Source organism: Pagrus major, chromosome 9, assembly GCF_040436345.1.
Source record: "Pagrus major chromosome 9, Pma_NU_1.0".
Lineage (NCBI taxonomy): Eukaryota > Metazoa > Chordata > Actinopteri > Spariformes > Sparidae > Pagrus > Pagrus major.
In genome coordinates this window covers 23,587,716-23,613,680 of record NC_133223.1, presented here as the reverse complement: position 1 = coordinate 23,613,680, position 25,965 = coordinate 23,587,716, and the positions used below count along the sequence as shown (strand labels likewise).

The following is a 25,965-nucleotide window of genomic DNA, read 5'->3' as shown; positions in this document are numbered from 1 at the left end:
GTGTCTTCTGCTTCTAGTTACCACTACTGCGTTTATCCTGGCATCATTATCTTCCTTCCCCAAATTTTGCTCAGGAAAGACTAAGCAGACACATTTTCAGACTCTACATTCCGAAGCTTTTATTCGCTCAGTACTTACTTGAGTTACAACCTGAGTAATCTGCTTAGCAATGTGTTCGTCTGAGAAGAAAATCTTAACACAACAAGTTTAGGTTCTGTAGGATCTGTAAAGGTTTGTCAGGAGACAACCATGTGGATCTGTATTGAAGGAAAAGAGTGAAAATACAATTGCAACTACAGTATGAAAACATATAAAACTCCAAAACTATAACACCCCGATCTAGTAATCCATTAAAGTTTTAATTAAACAGTAAATTGGATAAGGTTTGGTTTTGATGAGTTAAAGCTACATCATCTTAAGCACTATCTGCTGCATTGCTCTCACAGAATTCAAAGCATGTGATTTGAGTACTAGGCCTATATGTGTGTATGTCTTTGCTATTGTCCACCAGCCAGAGGTTGCATTAGTGTACATCGTCTCATTCCACCTAACAACCCTGGGCTACAGCCTTTAATGTGGCCCCACTGGGCAGCAAACTGAATTAGGCTAACAGGAACCATAGACAATCACCAGGATGCAACACCGGAGACTGAACTTCCACTGAACCTCACCATGAAGGAACTTAGTCTCTCTTTTTCACTCTGTGTCTGTCTGTGTCCCCGTTTCAGCTCCCTCGCCAGTAACAGTGATCAGAAAGGAGAAGACTTCTAGAAACAGCGTCTCACTGTCCTGGCAGCAGCCAGAGAGACCCAACGGCATCATCCTCGACTACGAGATCAAATACTACGAAAAGGTTGGTGCAGGATGTGTCACTGTTGATGCTTTGGATCATGTGCCTCTGAGTAAGGCGGTATCGTAAAACAGCACTTCTTGAAGGTACTGTTCACCAGTTTGGGACACACTCTTCTTCGCATACTTGCAGAGAGTTTGATGAGAAGATTGATATCACTGTCATATCTGTATGGTAAATATTTAAGGCTACAGCAAGCATGAAACATGTATATTATATGTTAATTTGTTGGTGGTTGCTAGAAAGTAGATGCTGTTACCTTTGGAAAGAGCCAAACCAGGTGTTTCACCATGCAGTGATGAGGTCCTCATTGTGAATAGGGATGGTAAAAATGCGATTTGGACTAGTGTTTGTTACATGGTGCTCCAGAAGTGTTTCCTCTGCGCCAAAATGGCCTCAAAGCCCAGCGCAGTCTTTGTGTTAAGCTAGGCTAACTGGCTGTTACATTTACCAGAAAGATACGAGAATGGTATCAGTCTTTTCATCTGACTCTAATTTGGCTAGAAAGCAAATGAGCAAAATGACAAATTATTGCTTCGGCTAAAGTTAATTACAGTTATCTGCAATATTCAATAATCTGGTTACGATAGTCACGAAAGCGTCACACAATATAGCGAGGTATTTGTTTGTACGTTCGGTTGGAATTTGCAGCCTGCATTTGTTCTGCGTGGCTCCGCCTTCCTCCCACAGTCCAAAGACATGTAGGTTCGGTTAGCCCATAGGTGTAGATGATCCTCTGTGTCTATATGGGTGAGCCCTGCGACTGACAGCCGAACTGTCCTGGGTGTAGCCCCTATGACCCTTTAGAGGATGAGTCAATTTTGCTAATGGTTGTATGGATTAATATAATTATTACTTCAAATGAGTGTTAGTAATTTCTTTTGTTCTCCTCCTGTGTCCTCCATTCTCTCATTTCCTCTCCCTTTCTTACTACCTCGCCCTTTCTCCTCTGCATCTTTACCTCCACCCTCTTTGTCTTCTTGTTTGTCTTTCTGTTTTCATTCTTCTGCTCCTAACTCATCCCGTCCCTCCCTTACTTCTACCTCCCATCTCCTCCTTTCACTTCCCCCTCTATTTCACATCCCGTCCTCCTCTCCTCTCCCCTCCTTAATGGAGACAAGTTTTATGGCAGACAGTAAATGCGTCTGTGGGGTCGCTCATTCCTCTGTGAGGGAAATTAGTGCAGAACGAATTACACTGGCTTTCAGCACCAACGCTGTGCCATGGCTGACATTTGATGGTGAAATTAGCCGTGGATGCAAGTTTAATCACTCTGGCAGATTCAGTGTGTATGTGTGTGTGTGAGTATGTGTGTGTCCCAGATCACAGTTTGCTTGAATGCCAACAGTGGCCCCTAATCTCTTGATTAGTAGGCCGACAGAAGCTGTTTCCTCTCTAAACTCTGTTCCCTGCTCAGCCATCCTTACCTAAGATGTTAAAGCAAGGCTGGAAAACAGCGAGAGGAAAAGTTAATGACTGATACTGAGTCAGAGCTCCATGCAGGTCTCATTCTCAGCTGTGGTTTTTCTGTGCGGGCTCACACATCACGAATGCATATTCATTAAAAGGGGATAGGGACAAGAATGAGAGGGTGGAGTTTAAAGAGGAGTGTGCGACAGACTTGTATAATGAAAAATATCTGAGCTTTTGCACTGATCTCTCTTAATCACATCGTCTCTCAGGAATCACTGGAGACACTCGGGGACAGACACACAAACACACACACCTACGCACAAACCGAGTTCCCAGAGGATTCTCCACAGCAGCCATACGTACCCAGGGATTTTTTAAACCCCAGACAAAAGGCTCTTCCATGCAGAAGAGCGAACAGGGACAACCGTAGGAGACCCCCATAACAACGCAGGATAGAGGCCTCTCCGTGTGGCAGGCGGAGGGACGCCGAGGGCCTCTAGCATGCCAAGGATCAAGGCCATAGGAGGACAAGGGGTTGGAGCACAAATTCCCCACACCAAGACCACGCCATGACTCACTTATGAGACAGAAAGAGGCTTTTAGAGACACATACACACGCAGGCATAATTGCATATACTCATAAACAGGATGGCGAAACAGAACACAAAAACAGAGATTAAAAGAAAGCTTTTAGCAGGAGGAAGATGTTCAGATCCACAGCATCAGCCAGACTTTTCCGCTTTTATGTGTTTGTGGGTTTTGTCTGTATTTACACAAGTTTAAAACAGAAGTACACAGTGTACAACATCGTGTAATTCAATCGCAACTTTAACGACGACAAGCATCTCCCGATGTAGAAAAGTGAACATTTTGCCAACAACCACACGACATCACTCAACTAAAAATATTTCTGCAAAATAGATTAATTACTCAATGGACCAATAACGGCTGACAAGGAAATTCATACAATTACAGCTCTGTTTTTGTTCTGTGGTTGAAAAATCAAACAAGACTGTTTTGTGTTAGAAAGTGAAGATATTTCACTTGTATAGCTCTGGGCTTTTCTAGTGTGAGCTCTATAATATGAGGCAGAACACAAACATTAATCGTCACAAGTCATTTAGTCTCTGTAACTCCTTTGTGCTGATTGGACTATTTTGTGCCCCGCGTCCTGCCAACTGTTGAAAACACGGCCTCCAGAATCCCCCATGTGCACCCAATAGATCATTTCACTTTAGCATGCTAACACATGAATTACGCCCAGTCATCGGAGGCTCCGTGATAACTCTACGTGAGGCATTAGCAGGTCAGTGGCATAAATAACCTTCAATGTGTATGGCAGCTGTTGTTTCCAAAATCATAAAACTGACAGTAAATTGATGACCTGCAGAGTTTTAAACTTTTTGAAACCTTTTAAAGTTTCCTTAGGAAGTAGGGAGTTGGTTGATTTACTACAGACCTTTAAATAAAGTTACATGAAATATATAGTTCTTTGGAAACAACTGGAACCATCGCAGTCCCCTTGCTAGATTTCTATGTTAAAGGTTCAGTGTAGGTTGTAGAGGAGTTTAGGAGAATTTATTGGGCAGAAATGGAAGATAATGTTCTAAATTATGTTTTCAATAGTCTGCAATCAGCTGAAACTGTAAGAACCAGTGTATGATCGTAACCTTTAAAATCTACAGAAGGAGCGGGTTCTCTGCCACCGAGTCCACTTTGCTGCACTGCCATGTTTCTACAGTAGCCCAGAATGGACAAACCAAGCACTGGCTCATGTTTTTTCGCATTTTTAGCAGCCGTGGTGGGGGGCTGAGATGAGGGATATTTCATAGGTTGCAATCTGCACAAACCTGATCACCAGAATAAATGTTAGGGTAAGGTAGAGTTAGGAAAAAATCATGACTGTTGCTATATTATACTGATACCAAATGAAAAGATACCATAAACCCACCGTTGAGTGGCTAAAACTAAATATATGTTACTACTATGTTAAGTGAAACTTGTAACAATCTGAGAAAGTCAAGATATTAACGCAGTATTGATGACAGAAAAATATTAACTGAGAGTTATTGTGAGTACTAAAGTGACTGAAGACATCATTTAAGAGAAAGAATGAGAAGAATGTTGAGTTCACTGCAAAGTCTGCAGAGATGTAGTGCTCTGGATCTCTAGTCAAGTGTTTTAATGATGAAGTATTTGATAGCATTAGCTCCCACATACTACATTTTTCCTGCAGTCCAGTTGAGTGATGCATTACTACTGCTTTTATGACATACAAATAGTGATAAATAACAAATATAGGCTCATAAACCACTTAAGAAACAGTAATTCCAGATATAGTTCTTCTGATTTTTTTGTTTGGAGGCTGATGGGCCGTACTACAGCTCTCATATAAAATGATGTTACTTTAAACTGTAAAGAAGTTCAGGAAGTTCAGAAGTCGCTGACGTGGCTCGTACATGATGAGCTGTAACCCTTACAGCTCATCATTTCTAATTAAACCCACCTAGCCGGTCTTTCGCCTCCGTCTTTGGCCGTGCCGCTCTTTCCGCCAACACATTCCACTGTGTCACACGGCTGTGCAACCAGAGGCCCGGGTGCGAGGGCAGCTCTCTAGCTATATGCATCCTATATATGGGAATTCTTCGGGAATGTTTGGTGATGTACTTGGGAATTCCCGAGCAGAAAGCTTCCCAGAAGAACTGAGGTGTTTCATCTTTGGAAGTCCCGGGTTAACTACATGATCTTCCTGTCGCTTAAACCGGCTAAAGGGCACTCTGCAGCCGATAAGGCATTTCCAAGTGCACTTTGTGAAAATAGGATTTGTGGGAATAAACTTTGCTGATTATTTTTGCATGTTTTATCACAGTGATCTAAAGAGCAACGACAGAGCTTCAGATCCACTTTAATTTGGGTTGTTTATTTAGTCTTAGATGGAAGGAATGCCGACTGAAACACTGTATTTACAAGACTTCTGCTGAACATCTCCTGTTTTTGAGTCTGCATGAGTTAGCAACTGTGTGTTTGTGTGTGTGTGTGTGTGTGTGTGTGTGTGTCTTATACAAGCTATAATTTGCCACAGCTTTGTTTAGATTGTCAAAGCAGAACGCAGCACAGAGGCCGTATTAAATTCGAGCCGTGTTCTGGTGAGACACACACAAGTGGACGGTTCACGATCACGCAGCATGCTTTCTGTGTCCGTCTGCATCGTCTTTCTCTCAAACACACACGTATACACACACACACAAAGGTGCCTGTGCCACACCTGTGTGTGATTTTCAGGGGATCACATGCTGTCCTGAACGCGGAACGGTGACAAGCTGCGAGTAGATTTATAGTTGTGATGAAGAGTTGTCCTGGTGCAGGTCTGGTGTATCAGTTACCTCCTCACACATAGAGCAGTTTAAAAAGCTTTGTGCACCATAAAAGTCTGATCCGCTCCATTAATGGGCGTGAAGTTTCTTTTAGACGCTGCTTGTGTGTATGTGTGCAAATGCCTATGAGAGTATATGCCCGTACCAATGAGTTTCTCTTTATAACTGGGTCTATAAACCGAGGATTTGAGCATGATTCAGCCTTGAATGATTTTTATGAGCTCGGCTACATTGCAAAACATGTAGCTCATTTTCAGGATTGTTGAAGTCATCCCTAATAGATTGTCATTAAGATTTAGGATCGGCCTTGTCCTATTTTCCCCCTATTTAACAATTTGTTTCATAGCATCGAAACGGGTCAATAACAATGTGATTGCAGGCCTGTCTGACGCAGAGATCGGCTCTGCAATTTTCACTCTGGACAATTCAAACGGGGCGCAGACACAGAAAGACAACATTTGGTGTAAAATGTAATTTTGTTCAGGCAGTAATTGGGCTTCATTAATTCAGCCTAAGTGAAGTGTTTTTTTTATTACTGGTGCTGATGTTATGCTGTGCTGTGCCTTCTGTCCTGTCCTGATAGTGGCAGGCTACTTAGTGTAATGTATAGATCTTCTCTTAAAGGTGCCAGAACTTTAGTTTAAAACATTCAAAAATGGACTAACATTATCAACAGAATGTGAAGAAAAAAGTGTTGTTTTTGTTATGTCAAAGACGACTATGTACTGTGTCAAAGAGATATCTACTGAAGTAAAGCTTGCTAACCGGCCTGAAAACCCCATTCTCCCAGCAGTCCAAAGCTCCTGTGCAACACTCACCAAGTAGCCCCAGGCTAACTGAGCTAGCAGGCTAACAGTGGCTACAGTCATGGATGTATAAAAATAAAACAGTTTTTAGCGTTTAGCTCGCCTATTTGCTGGGAACATGAATTCAAGGTTGCCAAATCTTCCGTATTGCACCTTTAATATTCTTCTTCTTTAAAGGTGCACTATGTAACTTTTGGGAAGAAATTTCATTAATCGAATATCTTCACTGATTGATTTTCATGGTTAAAAGAAATTGAAAAAAACTCTTAATTTTCATGACTGAATAAACAAACACAACAACACAATTTCATACTCTTTTACTTTGTTTAAATTTGGCAGACCCTGCCACCACTTTAGCTTCAAACAGTGTTCTGGGGACCTTTTTTCCTCTAAAGAAGGATTATTTATACAGTTATGGAAATAAAAAGAATAATAACATTATTAATAATAATTAATAAATATTTCTGAGTTTGTTTATAACCTTATCAATATTATAAAGATTATCTCTCTGAGTCTTTTCATTTCTTTCCCAAAACTACAAAGTGCACCTTTAATAATCTCACACACAAAGTGCAGTGGTAGATAAAACTGCATATGCATGTTATGCATTATTTATTATAAAATGTTTGGTTGTAAGTGATGTGTAATTAAGTTGGACAGTGTCTGAAACAATTTGCATGTATGAGTATTTTACATAAACACACTAGATATATTTGTCTGGTTTTCTTTTAACACATTCATTTTGGTTAGTGACAGATTATTCTTTGTTTTCTCTTTCACCATGTCTGTATATCCACATATATCCAACACCCGACAACCATGGAGCACACATAAACATAAACAAATGACAAAAACTTAACAAAAACAGAATATTTGCAGCTTCATTTCAACAACTCTGTTTGATTGTGGAAACATTACCCAGAGCCAAAATCAAGGGTCTACTTTCTAAATTTTCTCCTCTACCTCATCTACTTCATCCTGCCCTCTAATCTTTTCTCCACCGTTTTTCTTCCTTCCACATCTGGAAACAATGTGCCGAATGCAGACTTGGTGTGTAAATCCTCCTGGTGTTTTATCAGTGGAGATCAGTAGGAGAGAAGTCATAAAATATAAAAGGCATAATTCATCGGATTGGGAAGAAAGCTGCAAAGCTGTCTTGAATGTTTGTGAGTGTTTGTGTTTGAGGGGTGTAAATGTGGGATAAAATACATGCAGACGATGCTTACAATGTTGTAAATATTGTTTGTGTTTATTGTATTCATTAATAACTTTAACCCAAACTAAATTGCCAATGGAATCACTCATTATGAATTCCTTCCCTGTCCTTCTGTTGTCTTACAGGAGGAGCAGGAGACCAGTTACACCATCCTCCGTGCCCGGGGTCGTAACGTGACTCTGAATGGGCTGAAGCCCAACACAGCCTACCTGCTGCAGATCAGAGCCCGCACCGCTGCCGGATATGGAGCCAGCAGCCCCAGCTTCCAGTTTGAGACCAGTCCCGACTGTAAGTTTAAGAACAGGAGCGAAAAAAAAAGCCCAGGACAAATACTGTTCATTAATGAAAAAGGAAGGAGTGAGATTCTGGAGCCATTCTCATTAGAATGCATGTTATTTTTTCTCCTGGGTTTCAAAGAGGAGTCATTTTGTCTAACAGCTGTTTCAGATGCTTCTCTATTGCATTATGGGGGAACATTTTTCCATGAAACTGGCCAAATTTAAATATCAGGGTAGCCAGCTAAATTTAGCAACAATATTGTTCTTGAAAATCAATACCATGTGAATTCTGTTACAAAGGACAGGGAAAGGAATGAAAAGACTGTTGATGATCATGTTTTAGTTAAACAGCGATGGGATGTAACAAAGTATATTTACTCAATTATTGTAATAACTTTGAGGTACTTGTACTTTACTTGAGTATTTCCATTTTCTGCTCCTTTAAACTTCCACTCCACTACATTTATTTAATAACTTTAGTATATACATACTGTACATGCATATATCTTTATACATTACTTTACCTTGTGCTTATGATCCTGAAATACATGCATTGCCAGAAAATGACTTTTAATATTGTAGTACATTTATTATCAGATACTTTTACTCAAGTACTATTCGTATGGGTGACTTTCACTTCACAAAAGTAATATTTTGAAACAATACCTTTACTTTTATTTTGTAAATACTGCTGCTTTGGAGTTGTAGCGTATCAATATTTGACGAATTGGAAATGAGACTCAAAAATCAAGTTTCTTGCAAAGTTGACCTAAAGTGCCTTGAAGGACGTCTTCAAATTACTTATTGGTTAATAATGTTCAGTTGTGTCTAGTTTTGTGTAGTCATTATTGCAGTAGCAGATAAGGACTGTGGAAGCGCATTATTTTCAAATCTCTTTTATTGCCTTAAGTGTCCACAGAGACACAACATTCATATCCTCTTATGGTAACTGAATAAATTCACTGTAGAAAGTGAAGTAGGACTTAATGTGTGTATTTGTTGTCAAACAAAAAAAGTTAACGCCGCTCATTACTCGTCTTTCAGCGGCCTTCTCCATCTCAAGTGAGAGCAGTCAGGTTGTTCTGATCGCCATTTCCTCCGCCGTGGCCATCATCCTGCTCACAGTGCTGCTCTACGTCCTGATTGGCAGGTCTGTCCACCAGCCATCTGACCATTTTCTCTCTTCCTTCACCTGAAAGTTGACCAGCTAACCATACTACATAAACTATGATTGTTTTTTCCTACTATTTCTTCCTGCACGTCCTTTAAAGGATGCTGTAACAGCTGTATGTAGGTGTGCATGTGTGTATAGGAGAAGCTAAGAATTCTGTGTGGGTTTGTGTGGCTGTCTCTCTCTGTGAGTGTATGTGTGTTGAAAGTTGGCAGTCAGTACTGTTCAGAGAGAGTATAAATCCATGGCTCATTATAAGACTTACTGATCCTCTCTTGGCTTATAAGAGCTGGGATTACACACACACACACACACACACACATACACATACACCCGCGCACACATACAGAGAGCTGTCTCTAGCCTCCAGGCTGGGCCAATGGGTGAAGTCTTATTGGGAGATGTGGCACTACTTCTGACCTTGCTCTGTTTGGATTGGCAGGTTTTGTTGCCACAGCAAATCCAAACATCCTGATGAGAAAAGACTGCACTTTGGCAACGGCCACTGTAAGTATCGGACTCTATTTTCCTAAGGCCTGCTTCGATCTGTCCTCACTGCATTTTACTGATAGAAATACAACTAGGCAATTACGTTAAAGGTAGCCTGATACTTACAATCGGGAATATGTTTATGTCAGGGCATTTTCACGCGTCTTTACCAACAGTGGTTGTTTTGGAGCAGCTATTGCCAAGCTTGAAGTGGTTTCCTCTTTAGTCTGGTTCATTTGGTCACATGAGAAGACAGTAATCGGACCGAGACCATGTTGAGAAGGAGGTTTTCTCGGTCCATTTGCAACCAATCCTGAAGGCTTCGTATGGAAAGGGGACAAGATCAAACTGCTGTCCCTGCCAGCTGCTGCAAGCACTGAGCATTAGGGTTAAAACAATCTCTAATTGTAGGGTTTACTCCAGAATCAGTCTCAGTCATGTGGCTTTAGGTAAACTTTTTTGTTTGAAATTGGACCAGTGTGTAAAATAGTATAACTCGTCCCCTGAGTTGGGCCAACACAAAGGGACAAAGGAGTGTAAAATTAACTCCCATCTTCTTTATATCCCCCTCGCTTCTTCTGTGTTGCTTTGTTCTCCTTTATTCATATACGATGTGTTATTTATTAGGCATACTCCTTCCTTCCTACCTTTAACCTTGACCCAGGTATCGGCCCCCAAACTCCCCAGGCACTGAGCAGCGGCTGTCCACTGCTTCATGAATTGTTAGGATGGGTCAGATGCAGAGCATAAACTCCTCCACAGGGACTCATAAAGTACAACTTTATGACTTAGAGGATAGGTTGACTTTCTTAAAACAATACTCACATGCCCATATGTGAATTGAAACAGTTTGTGGTTGCTCGTACTGGCTTTGAAGGGACAAAATCCAAAGTGTTCTTTTTTGTGCAAAATCCACTTAGCCTTAAATTCAACTATCTTTACGCCTAGAGGAAGGAAAATGTCCAGAGTGCTCGGAAATTCAAACATAATGTGACAAAGGTGCTCTTTGGTAGGAAACACAAAAGGTCAAAGAAGTAAAGATCCAAGGCATTTTTTTGGCCTTTATTCAGAAGGCTATTTAAAGGTGCAATTGTAAGAATTTGTGTTTAAAACATTTAAAAAGACTACTAAAATTTTAACAGAAAGTGAAGAAAAAACTGTTTTGAAGTTTTGTCAAAGACATCTATGTATTGTGTTGCAGAGATTTCTGCTGAAGTTAGCATGCTAACCAGCTAGCCCTGGTCCGTCCTGTCCTGTAATACCACTCCGAGGACACTTGAGATGGGGACCAATTCTTACATATTCTTCTTAAAAACATAGACAATCCATGCTCAAAAAAAGCGGAGTATCAACCCACGTGTAGCGCCACAAACAGCCTTCTTCAGTCATTCTTTATGCCTATTTGTTTGCTGGGATTCAGTTTTTCAATTTAGAGTAAATCACAAGTACGTTCAGTCTTCCTTAATTAATTTATTTGTGTATTTGTCTCGCAAATCAGCTACACAGTTATCAGACTGTGTTTGCATCTGGTGATGAATTTCCTGATTGAGATTTACTCAAACACATAAAAACTGTTTTACTTGGAGCCATATTGTTCAACCTAGCAGCATCTGTGAGGCGCTGTTATTCTAACACATGATTTACTGTATCTACTCGCTCCTGTTAAAAGCTTCTCCTGACCCGAAGGAAATTCTTCACCAACACTAAATTATTGAGACAGTGAAGACTATATCATCTACAAGTTGTTTTTGTTCTCTTCGCTTATCATCGATATATTTTGAGTCCTGTTTTTCACAGTACAAACTGAGCACCAGCAAGGTGATATGTCCTTAAAAAGTTTAAAGTCATTATAATACTCAGAGGATGTATGGGTGTCGGGGGGGACACAGCTTTTAAATGGTCATTAACTGATGCAACCTGTTCTTTTGTTGCCGCAGTGCGTCTGCCGGGTATCAGGACCTACGTAGACCCCCACACGTACGAGGACCCGAGCCAGGCTGTGCATGAGTTTGCCAAGGAGCTGGACGCCTCCTGCATCGCCATCGATAAAGTGGTGGGAGCAGGTGAGAACGGACAAAGGGAAAACATTTTGTGCAGACAGAGACACCGCAAGCAAAATGAAACTACGGGAGATACCTTCGCTGGTTGTGAACTTAATTGTCTAAGGTGCATGTATTATAAGAATCGAGCTCAAATCAGATTACCATTTTGCTTGGGTAGTCAGAGGAAAAGTTTATCAGTGCAGAAAACATTCACTGCAGAGTTATTCCATTTTTTTTTTTTTTTTTTAAAATGGAAATCTCTCGGACCTCTTCTTTCCTCCTCTCACCTCACACTACCTTACTTTTTTACTTTTTCACACTCTATTGAAATGACAAAGACACACCAAGTGCACGCCACATATAGAAAAAATGAAGTGCATGTGGAGCTCCTATAGTGCACAGCTGGGAATGAGAAGCATTTAATGCCCCAGCTTAGGGTCCCTTCTTTTTTCCAGCCCTCCTCGATGATTGGGGGAGAGAAATCAGGAGTTGTCCTTTTTGCCTTCAGTTTGTTCATTTCTACCCTCCCTCTTTCTCTTCATTCCCTTCTTTCTTTACATCTCCCATAGGCATTTGCCTGTTGCTCTAATTCTGTCTAATGTCCCATTAAGTCTAATGATCGCCAAAGTAAAACAAGTTTTCTCTCCTCTCGTCACCACTCTTCCTCTCTGCTCATGCACTCCCTGATAACTTGAGCAGGAGTGCAGACTGGAGGGTAATGCATTGTGATTCATGTCGAGTGCAGGCAGAATAGATGGAGACTGGAGCACACAGCACATAACGGCAGGCCGGTCTCCAGAGTCCCTCCAGCCCTCCACCCTGTAAAGCTGTCAGGACGGCCTGAGAGTCTTAATACCCGACTTCACTGGACTACGCTACACTCCACAATGCATTTTTCATAGTACATAGTAGAGACAAGGCATATTAATCTATATAGGCCTCCAATGATACATGGGTAGATAGTGGCTATATTTTATTAGAAATCAGATACGGGCAAGCCAGTGTTGTCCAATTCTATTATAAAGTATTTGTGTTCAGTTTTTACTCATTGTAGAATCTATCATTGCTACAATGGTTCTCTGTGGGAAACCCTTATCATGATTTGCTACTATAGAGACTCAATTAAGCATCGTCCTCTTCAGATCTTGCCAGGAAATGTGCAAAAATGAATTCCTGTTTTATTAAATTTACATTTACTGCGATTTTGCAGGCATATGAAAAAGAATAAAATAATAGTGGTTGGAAAATATGAAGAGAAATATTGTATATATATATAAGTAATACTGCTGTGTGTATCATCCTTCCAAAACCAATATCAGTTGAACCCCAGTACCCTCACACAGTTGTGTTTACACTGATGAAGCCCACACTACAGTATACTATACATTTTTAATGTGCACGGTGCACAGCTGAGACAAAGTATATTTATTTTAGTGTGTCTCCGTGCTTGCATGAAGTCCAGCATCACATTGTGTAATAAGTCTATTTTTATCTATGCTGGAATGCTTCTGTGAAAAATGTTGGAGGCTAAACATTATATCTTACTGTAATAAATTATCACCTTTGGTTTCACACTACAACAACAAACTTTAGATGTGAGATGATTGGAGCCACTTGGGATAAACTCTGTTTGGATAGTGCAATGCATCGCTTGGCTTAATAATCACACCTTATACCTGTTTCATTCCAACAAAGACAAAATGGTAATTATTTTGTTAGCATCAGCAACTACAGCTCCTTTGAGGCTTTGACGCTAATTGCTAAGACTTTTGGGAAATACTGTGTTCAGTGCTAATCATAAAATATGAACAGAGCTTCTTGGCCTGAATCCCATGCAGAAATCCTGCATTCATTCTAAGAAGGGAGGGGCTGATTCCACTGGTTTCAAAAGAAGTTTGATTGTATATAAGCTTATGAGAAAATGACCCTACTTCTTACTTGATTTATTACCTCAGTAAACAGATTCCTAATGAGTTTATGGTCTCAAAGGCTAGTTTCAAGTTTTCTTCAAGACAGCATGATGTTTATTTATGTGGACTTAAGGACTAAATGGATAAAGACCATAAAGATGAAAACAAGTAAAACAAGTCCAAAAAAATGACATAACTTTATTGTAATGCTGCCTTTAACACCAGGAAAAGAGAACACTTTTTAACCATGTTTAAAATACCAAAATGATCAAATTTCAGTCACCAGTAGAGTATAAGAAAGCAACTAATCTTATTATATGAAACATTTAGATTCTTTTGGAAAAAGCAAGAATATCCATCCTACTGTAGATGCTAGTAGAGGTTAGCTCAAAAACACCTCTCTCCTCTAAATCTTTTGTAAAACAAGTAAATGTAAAGTGAACACCAGAGGTTAACAGTGAAGTTTAATCCACAAGGTAAACATTTCTGTCTGTCAACTTTAATACAACATACCACCCATCTGTGCGATTTTTAATGAAACCATATAAGCACTCTGAACAATACACAACATACCTCGTCTTTCTCCATCCCTGCCTCAATTGCCATCTGTCTTCATTAAACATCTTAACAAGACTTTGAGCTTCTTGCCAATCGGTGATTGTGTTAAAAGACAGAACGCAGGCTCCACCTTGCTTACATGGGTCAGGCTTCGACATCAAAGTGGGATACCTTGAGCAGGAAAGGAGTGAGCGTCCCTAATCAAGCCTTATTAGACTGAGATCTTCTCCTTCACAGTGACCACATGAAAAGGTGCCTCGTCCTGGCTCGTGTGTCCACTGCTGAGGGCCAGAAGAACAGGCATGCGTTTGGTATTTAGACAGGTTGTAATTATTCTGGTTTAAGTTTTTCCAGACCCACGTTGCTTCAGGTCCAGCGTTTGACCCATGCTCTCTGATCCAGAGCTGCTGTGGGGGAATGACTGTGCTGGACTGAGGGAGAGTTGCACGTCTAAGCCCTGACATCACCTCACATGAGCACACTCACTATGGATATGCATTATAGAGTAAGCCTGCCTACAGAGCTTACAGTGAAACACGCATTCACACACACACACACACACACACACATACAGGCTGAGATAAACACACACATCCCCTCACCAGCGAGGAATGCTAATTGATCTCTCCCAGAGTGGATGTTGAATCACGGCGAGTTTTAATACGACATTGAAAGTTGAAAGGTCACTTTGCTGTCTGTTCAGCGTGGAGTCGTGTGTTATCTGGAAAATGCATTCGGGGGGATCAATTTCAAAGTGTAATCATCGCACATGGTGTTATTAGTTAGTGGTCTTGACACATAATTATGCAGTGATTTGTCTCCAAAATCAATAAATACATCGTCTGATTAATGGGAGTTAAGTCATGACAGAGTATTCATCAACTTCCTCTTTGATCTGCAGCTTCATGTTTGGCACTAAGTGGTCAGTGCATCTGTTCAAATTATGTGGTGTGACGTCTCAAATATTCTCAGGTTTTTTTTATTGGGAACAGTGATATATGTTGTTATTGGGAGATGCTGGCAATCAACCTATCCAGTTATTTGAGTATGAGGATGTGCTGCAAATAACAGTTGAACCAGTATTCTGATTCAGTACACAGGAACTGAACATACAGTTCTGCCAATGGTGACATTGACCTAGCCATCCATGGGCTAAGTGACATCAAACATCCTCTAAAAAGTAGATCACAGCTTCTCTCTTTGTCTGTCGTAAGTTGGCTCTGTATGAAAGTACAAAAAAATGTGTTTTCCGAACAAGACAGCTAGTTTGTCACCTAGAAAGTTAGATCCCTGCAGAGTTAGCTACACTAGCTAATCCAGGGGGGGCTCATTTTTGTTTGTTACTTTTGGTTGGACTCCAAGTGTTTCAAATAATTTATGTTTTTTGAAAGTTGTCTGAGGCTTGCACTGCTTTACCTGATACACATGTATGTTTGGTCGTATTTGTTTCCCTTTATCTAAACGGGAGTTCAAAGTTAGCATGACCAGTAGCTTGAGTAGACACAATCAGCCGATGAGAATAAGATCCAAATTGAAAAACTTTTTTCTTACAGTTTAATGCAATTGCCGTTCTACACATCATGTCAGTTCCATAAAAAACATAAAAAGATAGTTGAAGATGGACGTTATATTGGGAGTTAAAACATAAATCTTCATATCTTAGCTTCAGACAACAGCTATCCGTTAAGAAAATGCAAACAAATTTCTCCTGGATTTCTAAGTGGACAACCATTTTGACCTTTTCTTAAAGATGTATTGTCATACAAAGTATATCTATATCTAAATTTACAATACCATACAATACGATGCGATGCGATATGGTACAATGTGATGCGATACGATACGATACGATATGATACAATACAACTTTATTGTCAGGTTACACTGAAATTCGTTTAAATCTAGACACATATAGCATACATCATACAAGCACATTGAATAGTCATGACTATGAAAAATATTGCATAATAACCTTGGATCCAGGTCTTATTTACCAGCATGATGATTTTGGTCAAGCAACAGGATAGACTGATGTATAAAAGAATTATTCAGGATAGGACAATACACCCAAAATCCTGGCTTGTATATATATCTTAATTTCTTTCATGATTTTATCTTTAGGTGAGTTTGGTGAGGTGTGCAGTGGTCGCCTGAAGCTGCCCAGCAAGAAGGAGATCTGTGTGGCCATCAAGACCCTGAAAGGAGGTTACACTGACAAACAGAGGCGGGACTTCCTGGCTGAGGCGTCAATCATGGGGCAGTTCGACCACCCCAACATCATCAGGCTGGAGGGGGTGGTCACACGCAGTAAGTACATCCATGGCTCATGACGTAAATACTGAATCTGAAAATCACTCTCTGCTGTGCAATTGAGATTATTTAGTGATTCAGTTTTTTAAATCATTTCATATTTAAGTCTTTTTCTGTTAAAAATAAAATATTAACTGAGGAAACTGGCAGTAATGCTAATCAATTACAATTTAAGCACAAGAAGAGAAGAGAGTGCAATAGAATAAAATAGAATAGGATGGAGTAAGAGAGACCAGAGATATGATTTGCATTCACATTCCATCACAGAACCGGCCTCACCAGAGAGACTTTTTACCGATTCCGGATTTGCAATTGTCTTTGACAAATGGCTCTAAAGTGGCCGACACTTCTGTGAAAGAACGCAGGAGTTTTATTGAGTTGCCGCGGTGTAAATCTCTGCAGATCAATGTGCTCTGATCAAAGCCTGTGTCCAAAGCGGGCATAAATCCATAAATCCATATCTCTGACTTGCTCCCCTCTGGGCCTCTTTATAAGACTATCATTAGCACACAGAAGGCCTCTTTAAAAAGGAATGACTGCAGAAAAAGGGAAATAATGAGTCTGAACTTTGTCGCTGAGAAACGGGCCTGGCCTCTATCTCTCCCTGCGGCACCGGGGTTGTTAAGTAGTTCTGCCAGTGTGGTTATTCTAAAGAATAGAATAAAATACATGGAGAACTTCCTTCACTTTATTGTCCTCAATTTTTGGTTCCACTTACTTCGTCTCATTTGTTCGTCTTTTCTCCATCTCCATTTTTCCATGGATTCCAAAGTCTTAATTGTTTCATGCCTCTTAAATTTCACTCATTTAAATTCAGTCACTTGATAGCCTGACTTCCCCTAATCAAAATCAGTTCAGCCAAAAAGGAATCAAACTGTTACTTACAGACAAAACATTGAAACCATATTGTGTTGATTAGTTAACGGCCCTTCTTGTTCTGTTTTTCTGGTTTTTCTGTCGGCAGTTGGCGTTTTCGCAGACACGTCAGTGCTTTAAATAATCCATGCTGGGTTAGCAACTATAAATTTATATTTCAGAGAAACGCACGTGTCATCGTTTGAGTCACCGCTGACAGGAATAACCCTGCAAATTTGTAATTTCTCCTTGGAACAAATATCGAACTTTGCGTTGTGGGATATTTCGGGGGAAAAAGTACATGATCTGGATTTTTTCAAGTTACCTTATACTTTTTTTTTTTTGGCTTTTTATTCTTGGAATCGAATACAATCGTGGGAACTGAATTTGGCAAATATTGATACATAGATTTCCAGCCTTAAACTCAGCACATTCTAAAAATAAAAGAGTTTTTATGAGTTTGATCCTTCATTATTGAGAATGTTTGTCTAAAACATCTTATACCACTCTTCCTATTAGTGTCAAGCCGGTGAGAAATGCTTTAATAACACACTGTGGTTTCATTTGCTGCTTTTAGACTAATAGGGGTTACCCAATTTTGTGTGTGTGTGTGTGTGTGTGTGTGTGTGTGTGTGTGTGTGTGTGTGTGTGCTTGAGTGTGTATCTACATTAGTTTTGGTGGGATACGTGAACACATGTGCGTGAGCTGCAGCAACATGAGGGCAGGGCATAGTTTTAGGAGGTCCATTTGATATGCTCTCAGACACACCTACACACACACATGCACACACACACACACACACACACACACACACACACACACACACACACACACACACACACACACACTGCTGCAGGGTGATTTATTAAGCTGCTCCTGTTAATTCTTAATAATCCTGAGACTTTCACACCCCATTTACCTTGCTGCTGCTTTTGGCTGATCCACAGGCTGCATATTTGCAGACACACACACACACACACACATGCATGTACTCTTTTCTCTCACGCCCATACACACAGACACACACTCACACTTGTGTTCATGGAACAAATGGGGCTTGGGGGCCTTTATCTTTGCTGCCAATGTTGAGAATAGAGAGAAAGAGGGAAGGGAAGAGGGCGGAGGACAGGAGGGAGGACCGGGTGCGTGTGTTCCCGTCTGCGACTATAAAAGCCATCCGCTGGTAAACGAAGCGATCCATCACAGCCTTTTAGGGATGGCGGTGGTGGGTGGGTGGAGGGTGTTTAACTGTATCTGTATTTTCTTACTGTAATTGAAAGTGTTGCATCTATATCGAGGCAATCCATGCTGTTGGGAAAGGTGAATCTCTTTTTGACAGTGGCAAAGAGGCATGTATGGAAGAGGATTACGGCCACTGTAAAAAGAAAAAAAAATACTTTTTTTTTTACAATTCTGGCTTTTTTTTCCAATTTTAATTTTAATTCTCAGAATTTGGAATTTAAAGTCAGAATACCGAGTTTAAAGTAAAGGTTCTGAGTTTAAAGTCAAAATTCTGAGATTACAGTCAGAATTGTGACAAAAAAGTCAGCTATTTTTTTTTATTCTGTTTTTTTTTACAGAGGCAAAAAGGCATGTACGGAAGAGGATTTGGGCCACTGTAAAAAAATTAGTTTTGACTTTTTTTTCAGAATTCTGAATTTAAAGTCAAAATTCTTAGATTATGGTCACAATTGTGGAAAAAAAAGTCGGACCCCCCAAAATTTCGCCCAGTAGCCATGATCCTCTTCTGTAGTCATGAAAAGCGCTTTCAGTGAAATGTTTTTAACATCAGAAAGACTCTTCAGGGGAATACTGAGAAAGAAGAAAAGATGTTTGTTTAAATTGTCATATACTGTATATGCTTCACAAACTTGAAGTCATAGTTTATTTATCTAACATAACTCAGGCTCACCGTAAGTCTTGGCTCATTCGCTTCAAGCTGTTGTGCCAAATGGAACTTTTTTAATGACTGACTCATTGGACATTTTGATTTGTAATTCAATCAGCCCTGCTCAGATCTGCTTTGATTTAATTAAACACATCCAGTCAGCCAACTTCTTCCATCACTATTAGTGGAAAGTTTATTTTTTTCCAATGAGTGTAATGGATTTGTTTCATTTAAAGGCCGATTCCATCACCCTCTCCACTCAGCCCGTGTAATTCCTGAAAAAAAAAAAAAGGTCTGTCTCGCCAGATGTGGGGAGGGTTCACATTAATACATGCAGGAGGGATATAAGGAAAGGAGGAAGGATGGGGCGCTGGAGAAAAAGAGAGAGGCAGGGATGATAGAGAAAAGATAGGTCGGGATTGAAAGAGGGCAGGGGAAGAGGGAGGAGGGCACATTAATCAGAATAAAATGGAGTAGAAGCATGCGGCTGGTGGTAAGTCAAGAGTGAAGCAGGGAGAACAAAGCCATCTGGGACACAAACACTGTCTGACACCCATGCTGTTCATTTAATAACGTCTGATTTAAAGGTTTCTTAAAGAGATTTTTTTCCCTTTTCCCCTCCTGTAATAAACCTTGTGTCAGCCGTACACTCTGATCAGGTACAGATGATAGCAGGCGACATGGATTTACAGCCAGATCTTCCACAGAAATAAAGATGTCACACTTTGACAGCTGACCTGCCGGGACCCTAAAACTATGACTAGGATCGTTTAATTCTGATGAGTGTGTGTGTATGTGTGTGACAGACAAAAGAGAGAGGGAGTTCAACCTGGTCCCTATCTGGACCCGTTTATGTCTGCTTTAAGTCAAGTTACAGCCCTCCCTGTTCACTCCCAGAGAGAATAAATCTGAAATCAATAGGATGCTGGACTGTAAGTGTCTGTTGTTTGGCTGGACAGCAAACAGAAGTGATTGTTCTCATATGATGTGACTGTAGACCTAAACCTCCTCTTCTGTCACAGGCAAACCCGTCATGATTGTCACAGAATACATGGAGAATGGATCCCTGGACAGTTTCCTGAGAGTGAGTAAAAACACAGACAAACACAAACACACACACACACGTACTCATGTTTGGAGTCTAGAATGGCTCATGATGCATCGTAGAGATACTCTGAGGCAGTTGGGGGAGCACATGTTTAGCGACTAAGTTGAGGATTATAGGAACACACATCAGAGAACACCTCAATGATGTGAAAATGTTCTGTCCACCTGAACAACAGAGGTGGACAAACATCGAGCATCAGGTCATTCAGCCAAACAGTACAGTAAATCTTTGCTTTTGCATTTTAAAAATGACACCTGTCTATGGAGTTTGAATTTGTCAAATCCTGAACAGTGACATTTGGTTCAAACGTGTAAAACACACCCTGAAAAGTCCAACTGTTTAGCCTAAAAGTGTAGGACTCAATGAAACATGGACAAAGAGACTAACCTCAACCCTAGATTTAACAAGCTTAAAAGTTGTCCTTTGCTTCAAAATGTCTTTAAGTATATGAAATCGTACTTTCTGGATGCTGTCAAATAACAGATATTGCATGAAACATTTATAAATGTAATATATACTGTATATATATGCCAGTTTTTCCACTGGAAAAACTCTTATTCAGTTATTTCTTAATTATAGAATCTAATTTGAATTTCTAAAATGCAATTTTCTATAATAAGGTTACTGAGATATAAAGATGTAGCGGGCAGCAGTAGCTCGGTCTGGACCAGTTAGCACAGAATATGGACTGGTAGCTGGAAAGAAGCCAGATCACCTCCTGAGCACTGCCAAGATGCCCTTGAGCAAGGCATCGAATCCCTAACTGCTCTTCTTCTTTGTAAGAAACCAATTGAGTCCACTGGCTAATATCCTGTATTCAGAGAAAATGAAAAGACTCTATAGATTCCTGTAAAAAACGTTCCTAAGGGTTAGGATTAATAGTTGATTTTAGCAGTTTTGACTGTTTGAGCTGAACTCATCACACAGAGCTTATCAAATGACAACACTTTATGAACAGTAACCCCACTACTCGTCTGGCCAGGGGTGGATTTGATTCTTGCCATGCCCCTGTCTCTTAAAGAGGAATTGACCTGCCTCGCTGAAATTAGCCACAGCCAAGCCACAACACTGGCATGAAAGCGTGTGTACAGATGCCCGTTTTAGCCCTTTTCCACATGTGTCTGCACAGTGTCCAGACACATGCAGGAGGAGAAGCTGTTGTTTCCTGACATTTTCCCAGAGGCCTGCACTTCATCATTGAAAGTGTGTCATACGTGCAAACGCACACACGGAAATCCATAGCCATTGTAGCTTTCTGTGTTCTGAATCTACAAAGCTTTGAGGTGACTAAGCCAGGTGGTTCTGGCCGCAAATTGCTCCAGACGAAATGGGATGTGAAGTGGGCCCAGTTGGATTTCAAAGGGAAACACACTCATCTTACAGTCATCTCGCAAATTAGGTGATCTTTGACTAAAACGGAGCAAACGAGTGCACGTGAAGAGCAATGGATGGAAATGCAAGCGGGCACAAACTGTACTCACTCACATGCTAGATAGATAGGTAGATCTCTTACAGTGTTGCATCATGTTAAGCATTTGCTGTCTTCTTTGTTGATATTTCTTTCTCAACCAGACATATAGGCTTACTTGTAAACACTCGCCAGTGTAAAACAATACAAACACTCCCGCTTGCCAATGCAAATAGAAAAAAAATGTGTTTTGTGTTTATATTTCGTCCAGGGTCTGTTTGAATGCCCTGTCTAACCACTTTGCAAACAATTTGTTGAGCTAAAAATCCAGTTGAGATATCAAGGATTTGCACTACAAACACATGTCCCTGCTTTCCCTTTTTTTCTCCAAATGTCACGGATTAGGTCAGTCAGCCCAAGAAAAAGGGCTCTCATTGGTCATCACATTAGCCATTATATAATAAATACGTAATAAAATAGCGTCATAGTGGAGTGGATAGCAGTAAATGGATTGAACTAGAAAGACCATTTTATTTATATGTTGGTCTGATCCTAATTTCCATACATTACCGCCTCTTTGGGTTTGGTATTTCACAGTTGAGCTGAAGATGAGGTACAGAATGTCAAAGGTGGCTTTCAAAGGTTAATGAAAATGCTGCGGATACCAATGTAGAAAGCTTTCATTTTATGCAAATATTCAGAAAGGTCAGACCCTTTGTGTTTTATGTAAAATATATTAAGAGTGTAGCATTAACAGTGTATGCCTGTTTTTTTCTTTCTTCCTTCTTTCTTTCAGAAACATGATGCCCAGTTTACAGGCATCCAGCTGGTTGGCATGCTGCGTGGCATCGCCTCGGGCATGAAGTATCTGTCAGACATGGGCTACGTTCACCGAGACCTGGCAGCTCGAAACATCCTGGTCAACAGCAATCTGGTGTGTAAAGTGTCAGACTTTGGCCTGTCCCGAGTCCTGGAGGACGACCCGGAGGCTGCTTACACCACAAGGGTGAGCTGGAACAAAAACTCAATTAAGGACATAAATGACAGCGTGAATAAATATGTTGGGCACTGTCCCAGGGCAAACCATTTATTTCAGGAATGTGTTAGTCACAGGAAAAGCTCCCTGAATGCAACAAAGGGATATGCAAGACATTAGCCCTTAAACTGATCATCTGCTGTTCCCCTATTAAATCAGAAAGATTCTATTTTCTCTGCAGCAAAAATCATCAGAAAATACCAAATAGCAGTTATTAATGTTCTTGTCTTTGTGGCTACTGAGTTCATAATCACATACATTATTATGAAATGAGCTACACATATACACCTCCATCCTCTCTTGCCATCTCTCTCCCACACACATGTTGTATAATGAGGTAATCTTAGAAAACAGACGCACACTGCATCTGTCTTCCATTCTCCTAGCATGGTAAGGGAGAAGACCACATAAATAAAAGCAAATTTGTGATAATACTGACATAAATTCACAGAGCTTCACCTCCCTGAATCCCAGTTCAGAAATGGCAAACATTTCACGAACTGGGAGGGTCATGGAGAAGATACATTCCAAGAACGACGTGCCCTGATGGGATACATTATACCGATAAAAGTCATATGTGTACATGAGTATGTGAAACAGAATTTGGTTCAAGTTCACTGCTTGTGGCATAAATGTCCTATAAAGCATAAGCGAATAAGGGAAAACATGTACCATCTTTCAAGGGCAACATATATCATTTTTAGAGGTTTGGGTAACACGTTATAGCAAGGTACAAAAAACTGTGAGTAGTTACTGAGGAGCAAGTAAGGAATGACTCAGGAACTACTTGATAATTAATGAATAATTCCTTAATAACTGCGATTTGAGGACTATATAGTAGATAATGATGAGTTACTAGAGAACAAACTGGGAGATACTACATTAACGAATCATTAGGCAATGATTAACCTGCCTGATTAAACATCAACCACCCGCTGGCACAAACTTGTGATGACTCATTCACTACTAATTACTTAATCATTAGTTACTGTTTTTGTGTACATCAAGTAAAGTGCAACACAATACTGAGTAATTACCCAATAGACTCTTTAAATACTAATTACTGAATCATTAGATACTCTTTCTGTGTACTTTCAAGTAAAGTGCAACATAATACTGAGTATTTACCCAATAGATTCCTTAAACACTGAATCATCCTTACTGAATCTTTTCTTGCTCCTCAGTTATATTTTTGTGTCCCTTATTGTAAAGCGTTACCCCTGCCCTTTGTCTCCAGCTTTTATTGCTGCAACGTAGGTGATATTTGCAGATTTACTTTACGACTTGGCCTCAACTCTCTTAACTTTTTTTTTTCATAAAAACTGAGACCATAAAACCTGAACAACAATGACAGGTTGGATTGATTTGATTTAGAGCTTCCATAGCAACTTCAACTGTGGAAACATTCTTAGTGTTAGACATTCTCTAAAGGATATTTCTTGCAACACCCTGAATAGAAACCTCAAGGATACAAACCCCAAAAGCTAGTCCCTCCAGTATATGAGACAATTCAGTTTTCGAGAAACAAGTATTAACATCTCGGAGGCAGGCCAATGTCAGTTTGAGGAGATTTGCACTGGAAATATTTCACCATATTTAACTTGTTTCACTTGTTGAACCATGTGTCACAGAATTAAACATTATCAACAGAAATGCCACACTTCAGGCATTTATCTGTACTTTTTATGCAGCATGCATGTGTGCGGGTGTGTGTGTGTGAGTGTGTGTGTGGTCGTCTTCATCGTAGGATCCTGTGGTCTAGACCGTTCGTGCAGCCCCTTTAAACACAGTATAATTTTCTGGCTGAGAATTGCTTGTCAAATAAACAGTCAGTGTGCCGTTTGCCTTTCTCCCAGAAATACATAATCTAAAATAATAAGACAGAATAATAAACTCTGCCATGTTACAGTAACTAACAGCACTCCACACATGCTGGCAGATATCCATCCCTCAATGGAACTTTCTTTTCTTTTAACGTCTGTAGCCTCTACTTTTCAGGCACAATGTATGGTTTACTTTGTATATGTGTGTTTTGTGCATGTGAGTCCAGCACGTGTGCGGTGTTCACACATCTCGCACTTTGACCTCTTCGGGGAGCAGGTGTGACGGCAGTGTTTCTTTATGGATCAGGCAGAATAAGAGTAGGCTTCTTAGCCGGCAGTGCGTGTGAATGCACAGCACCAGGCGAGAGCTGAGCGACTTGGCCGATGTCTCTGTTAGCTTTGGCTGCCATAAGCCTCCTTTCCTCAGCCACATTTTCTTCATTTGTCCTGCTTCTCAGTTCGGATGATGAATGTAGCAGACACTACAGTGAGAATTTCAGCAGGAAACTTTGGATTATGGTTTTATTAATGTGTCTTTTCCTTCTTTCTTTAAGGTTGATGCCAATACTCTTTGATTAAAACTAAATATGACCTATATTTATATTGTTGTATGAAGGTTTCAGTGTCACTTTTTATGGCTACACTCAAATCCAAATTTCTTAGAAAAATATTTCAATTTCCGATATTTTTGTCAGAGTATTTATACTTGCCTTGTGACAGAGCAAAAATATTCAATCGGACATTGAAAATCTCTTTTGAACGTTTCACTGCAGGCCCTCCACACCACATAACAATAATATTTCAGATAACTATTACAGTTTGGATCTGAGGTTGAGATCACCATGCTCAGTCCAAACCACAGAGCCCACTGGGTTAACAGGATACAGAACAGCTTATAAATTGTCTGAATCTTTCAGGATATATATCAGGCTTTTGGATGTGACAGAAACCAGAGTGTATCGGGTATAATATACCCAATATTAAATATATGTATCATGTAGCCTAAGTAGATGGTAATATGGATTGTGTTAAAAATGTTGAATGATTCATTGACTGACTTACTGACTGACTAATTAATCTTTCTCTCGCTCTCTGTCTCTCAGGGAGGTAAGATCCCTATCCGGTGGACGGCTCCAGAGGCTATTGCCTACAGGAAGTTTACATCAGCCAGCGATGCTTGGAGTTATGGCATTGTGCTCTGGGAAGTGATGTCATATGGGGAACGGCCATACTGGGAGATGTCCAATCAGGATGTGAGTACTGCCATTGTGCCAAGTTAAATTCCCTTAGCAGTGGCGACTGTGTGGCGCGCCCACCGCTGCAGCAGTGCTGCCAGCCTTGATGGGAAGGAAGTTAAGGCACCAGCATCACCCACTGATCAACCCTGTCTCCTAGAAACTGTTTTTGTAGAGTAGTAAATAGTTTTTGT

At 40.3% G+C, this 25,965-nt stretch overlaps 1 protein-coding gene across 2 annotated transcripts in view; it reads left to right on the top strand.

Annotated features, from left to right (window-relative positions):
- epha3 (eph receptor A3) overlaps nt 1–25,965 on the top strand; it is a 113,557-nt gene that overhangs the window by 69,987 nt on the left and 17,605 nt on the right. For both annotated transcript variants that reach the window (XM_073473479.1, XM_073473478.1), the window contains exons 6-14: nt 729–853; nt 7,785–7,947; nt 8,982–9,087; nt 9,551–9,615; nt 11,535–11,660; nt 16,229–16,414; nt 20,184–20,245; nt 22,474–22,683; nt 25,640–25,789. In XM_073473479.1, the coding sequence (XP_073329580.1) occupies nt 729–853; nt 7,785–7,947; nt 8,982–9,087; nt 9,551–9,615; nt 11,535–11,660; nt 16,229–16,414; nt 20,184–20,245; nt 22,474–22,683; nt 25,640–25,789 (1,193 nt within the window). The remainder of the gene's footprint in view (nt 1–728; nt 854–7,784; nt 7,948–8,981; nt 9,088–9,550; nt 9,616–11,534; nt 11,661–16,228; nt 16,415–20,183; nt 20,246–22,473; nt 22,684–25,639; nt 25,790–25,965) is intronic.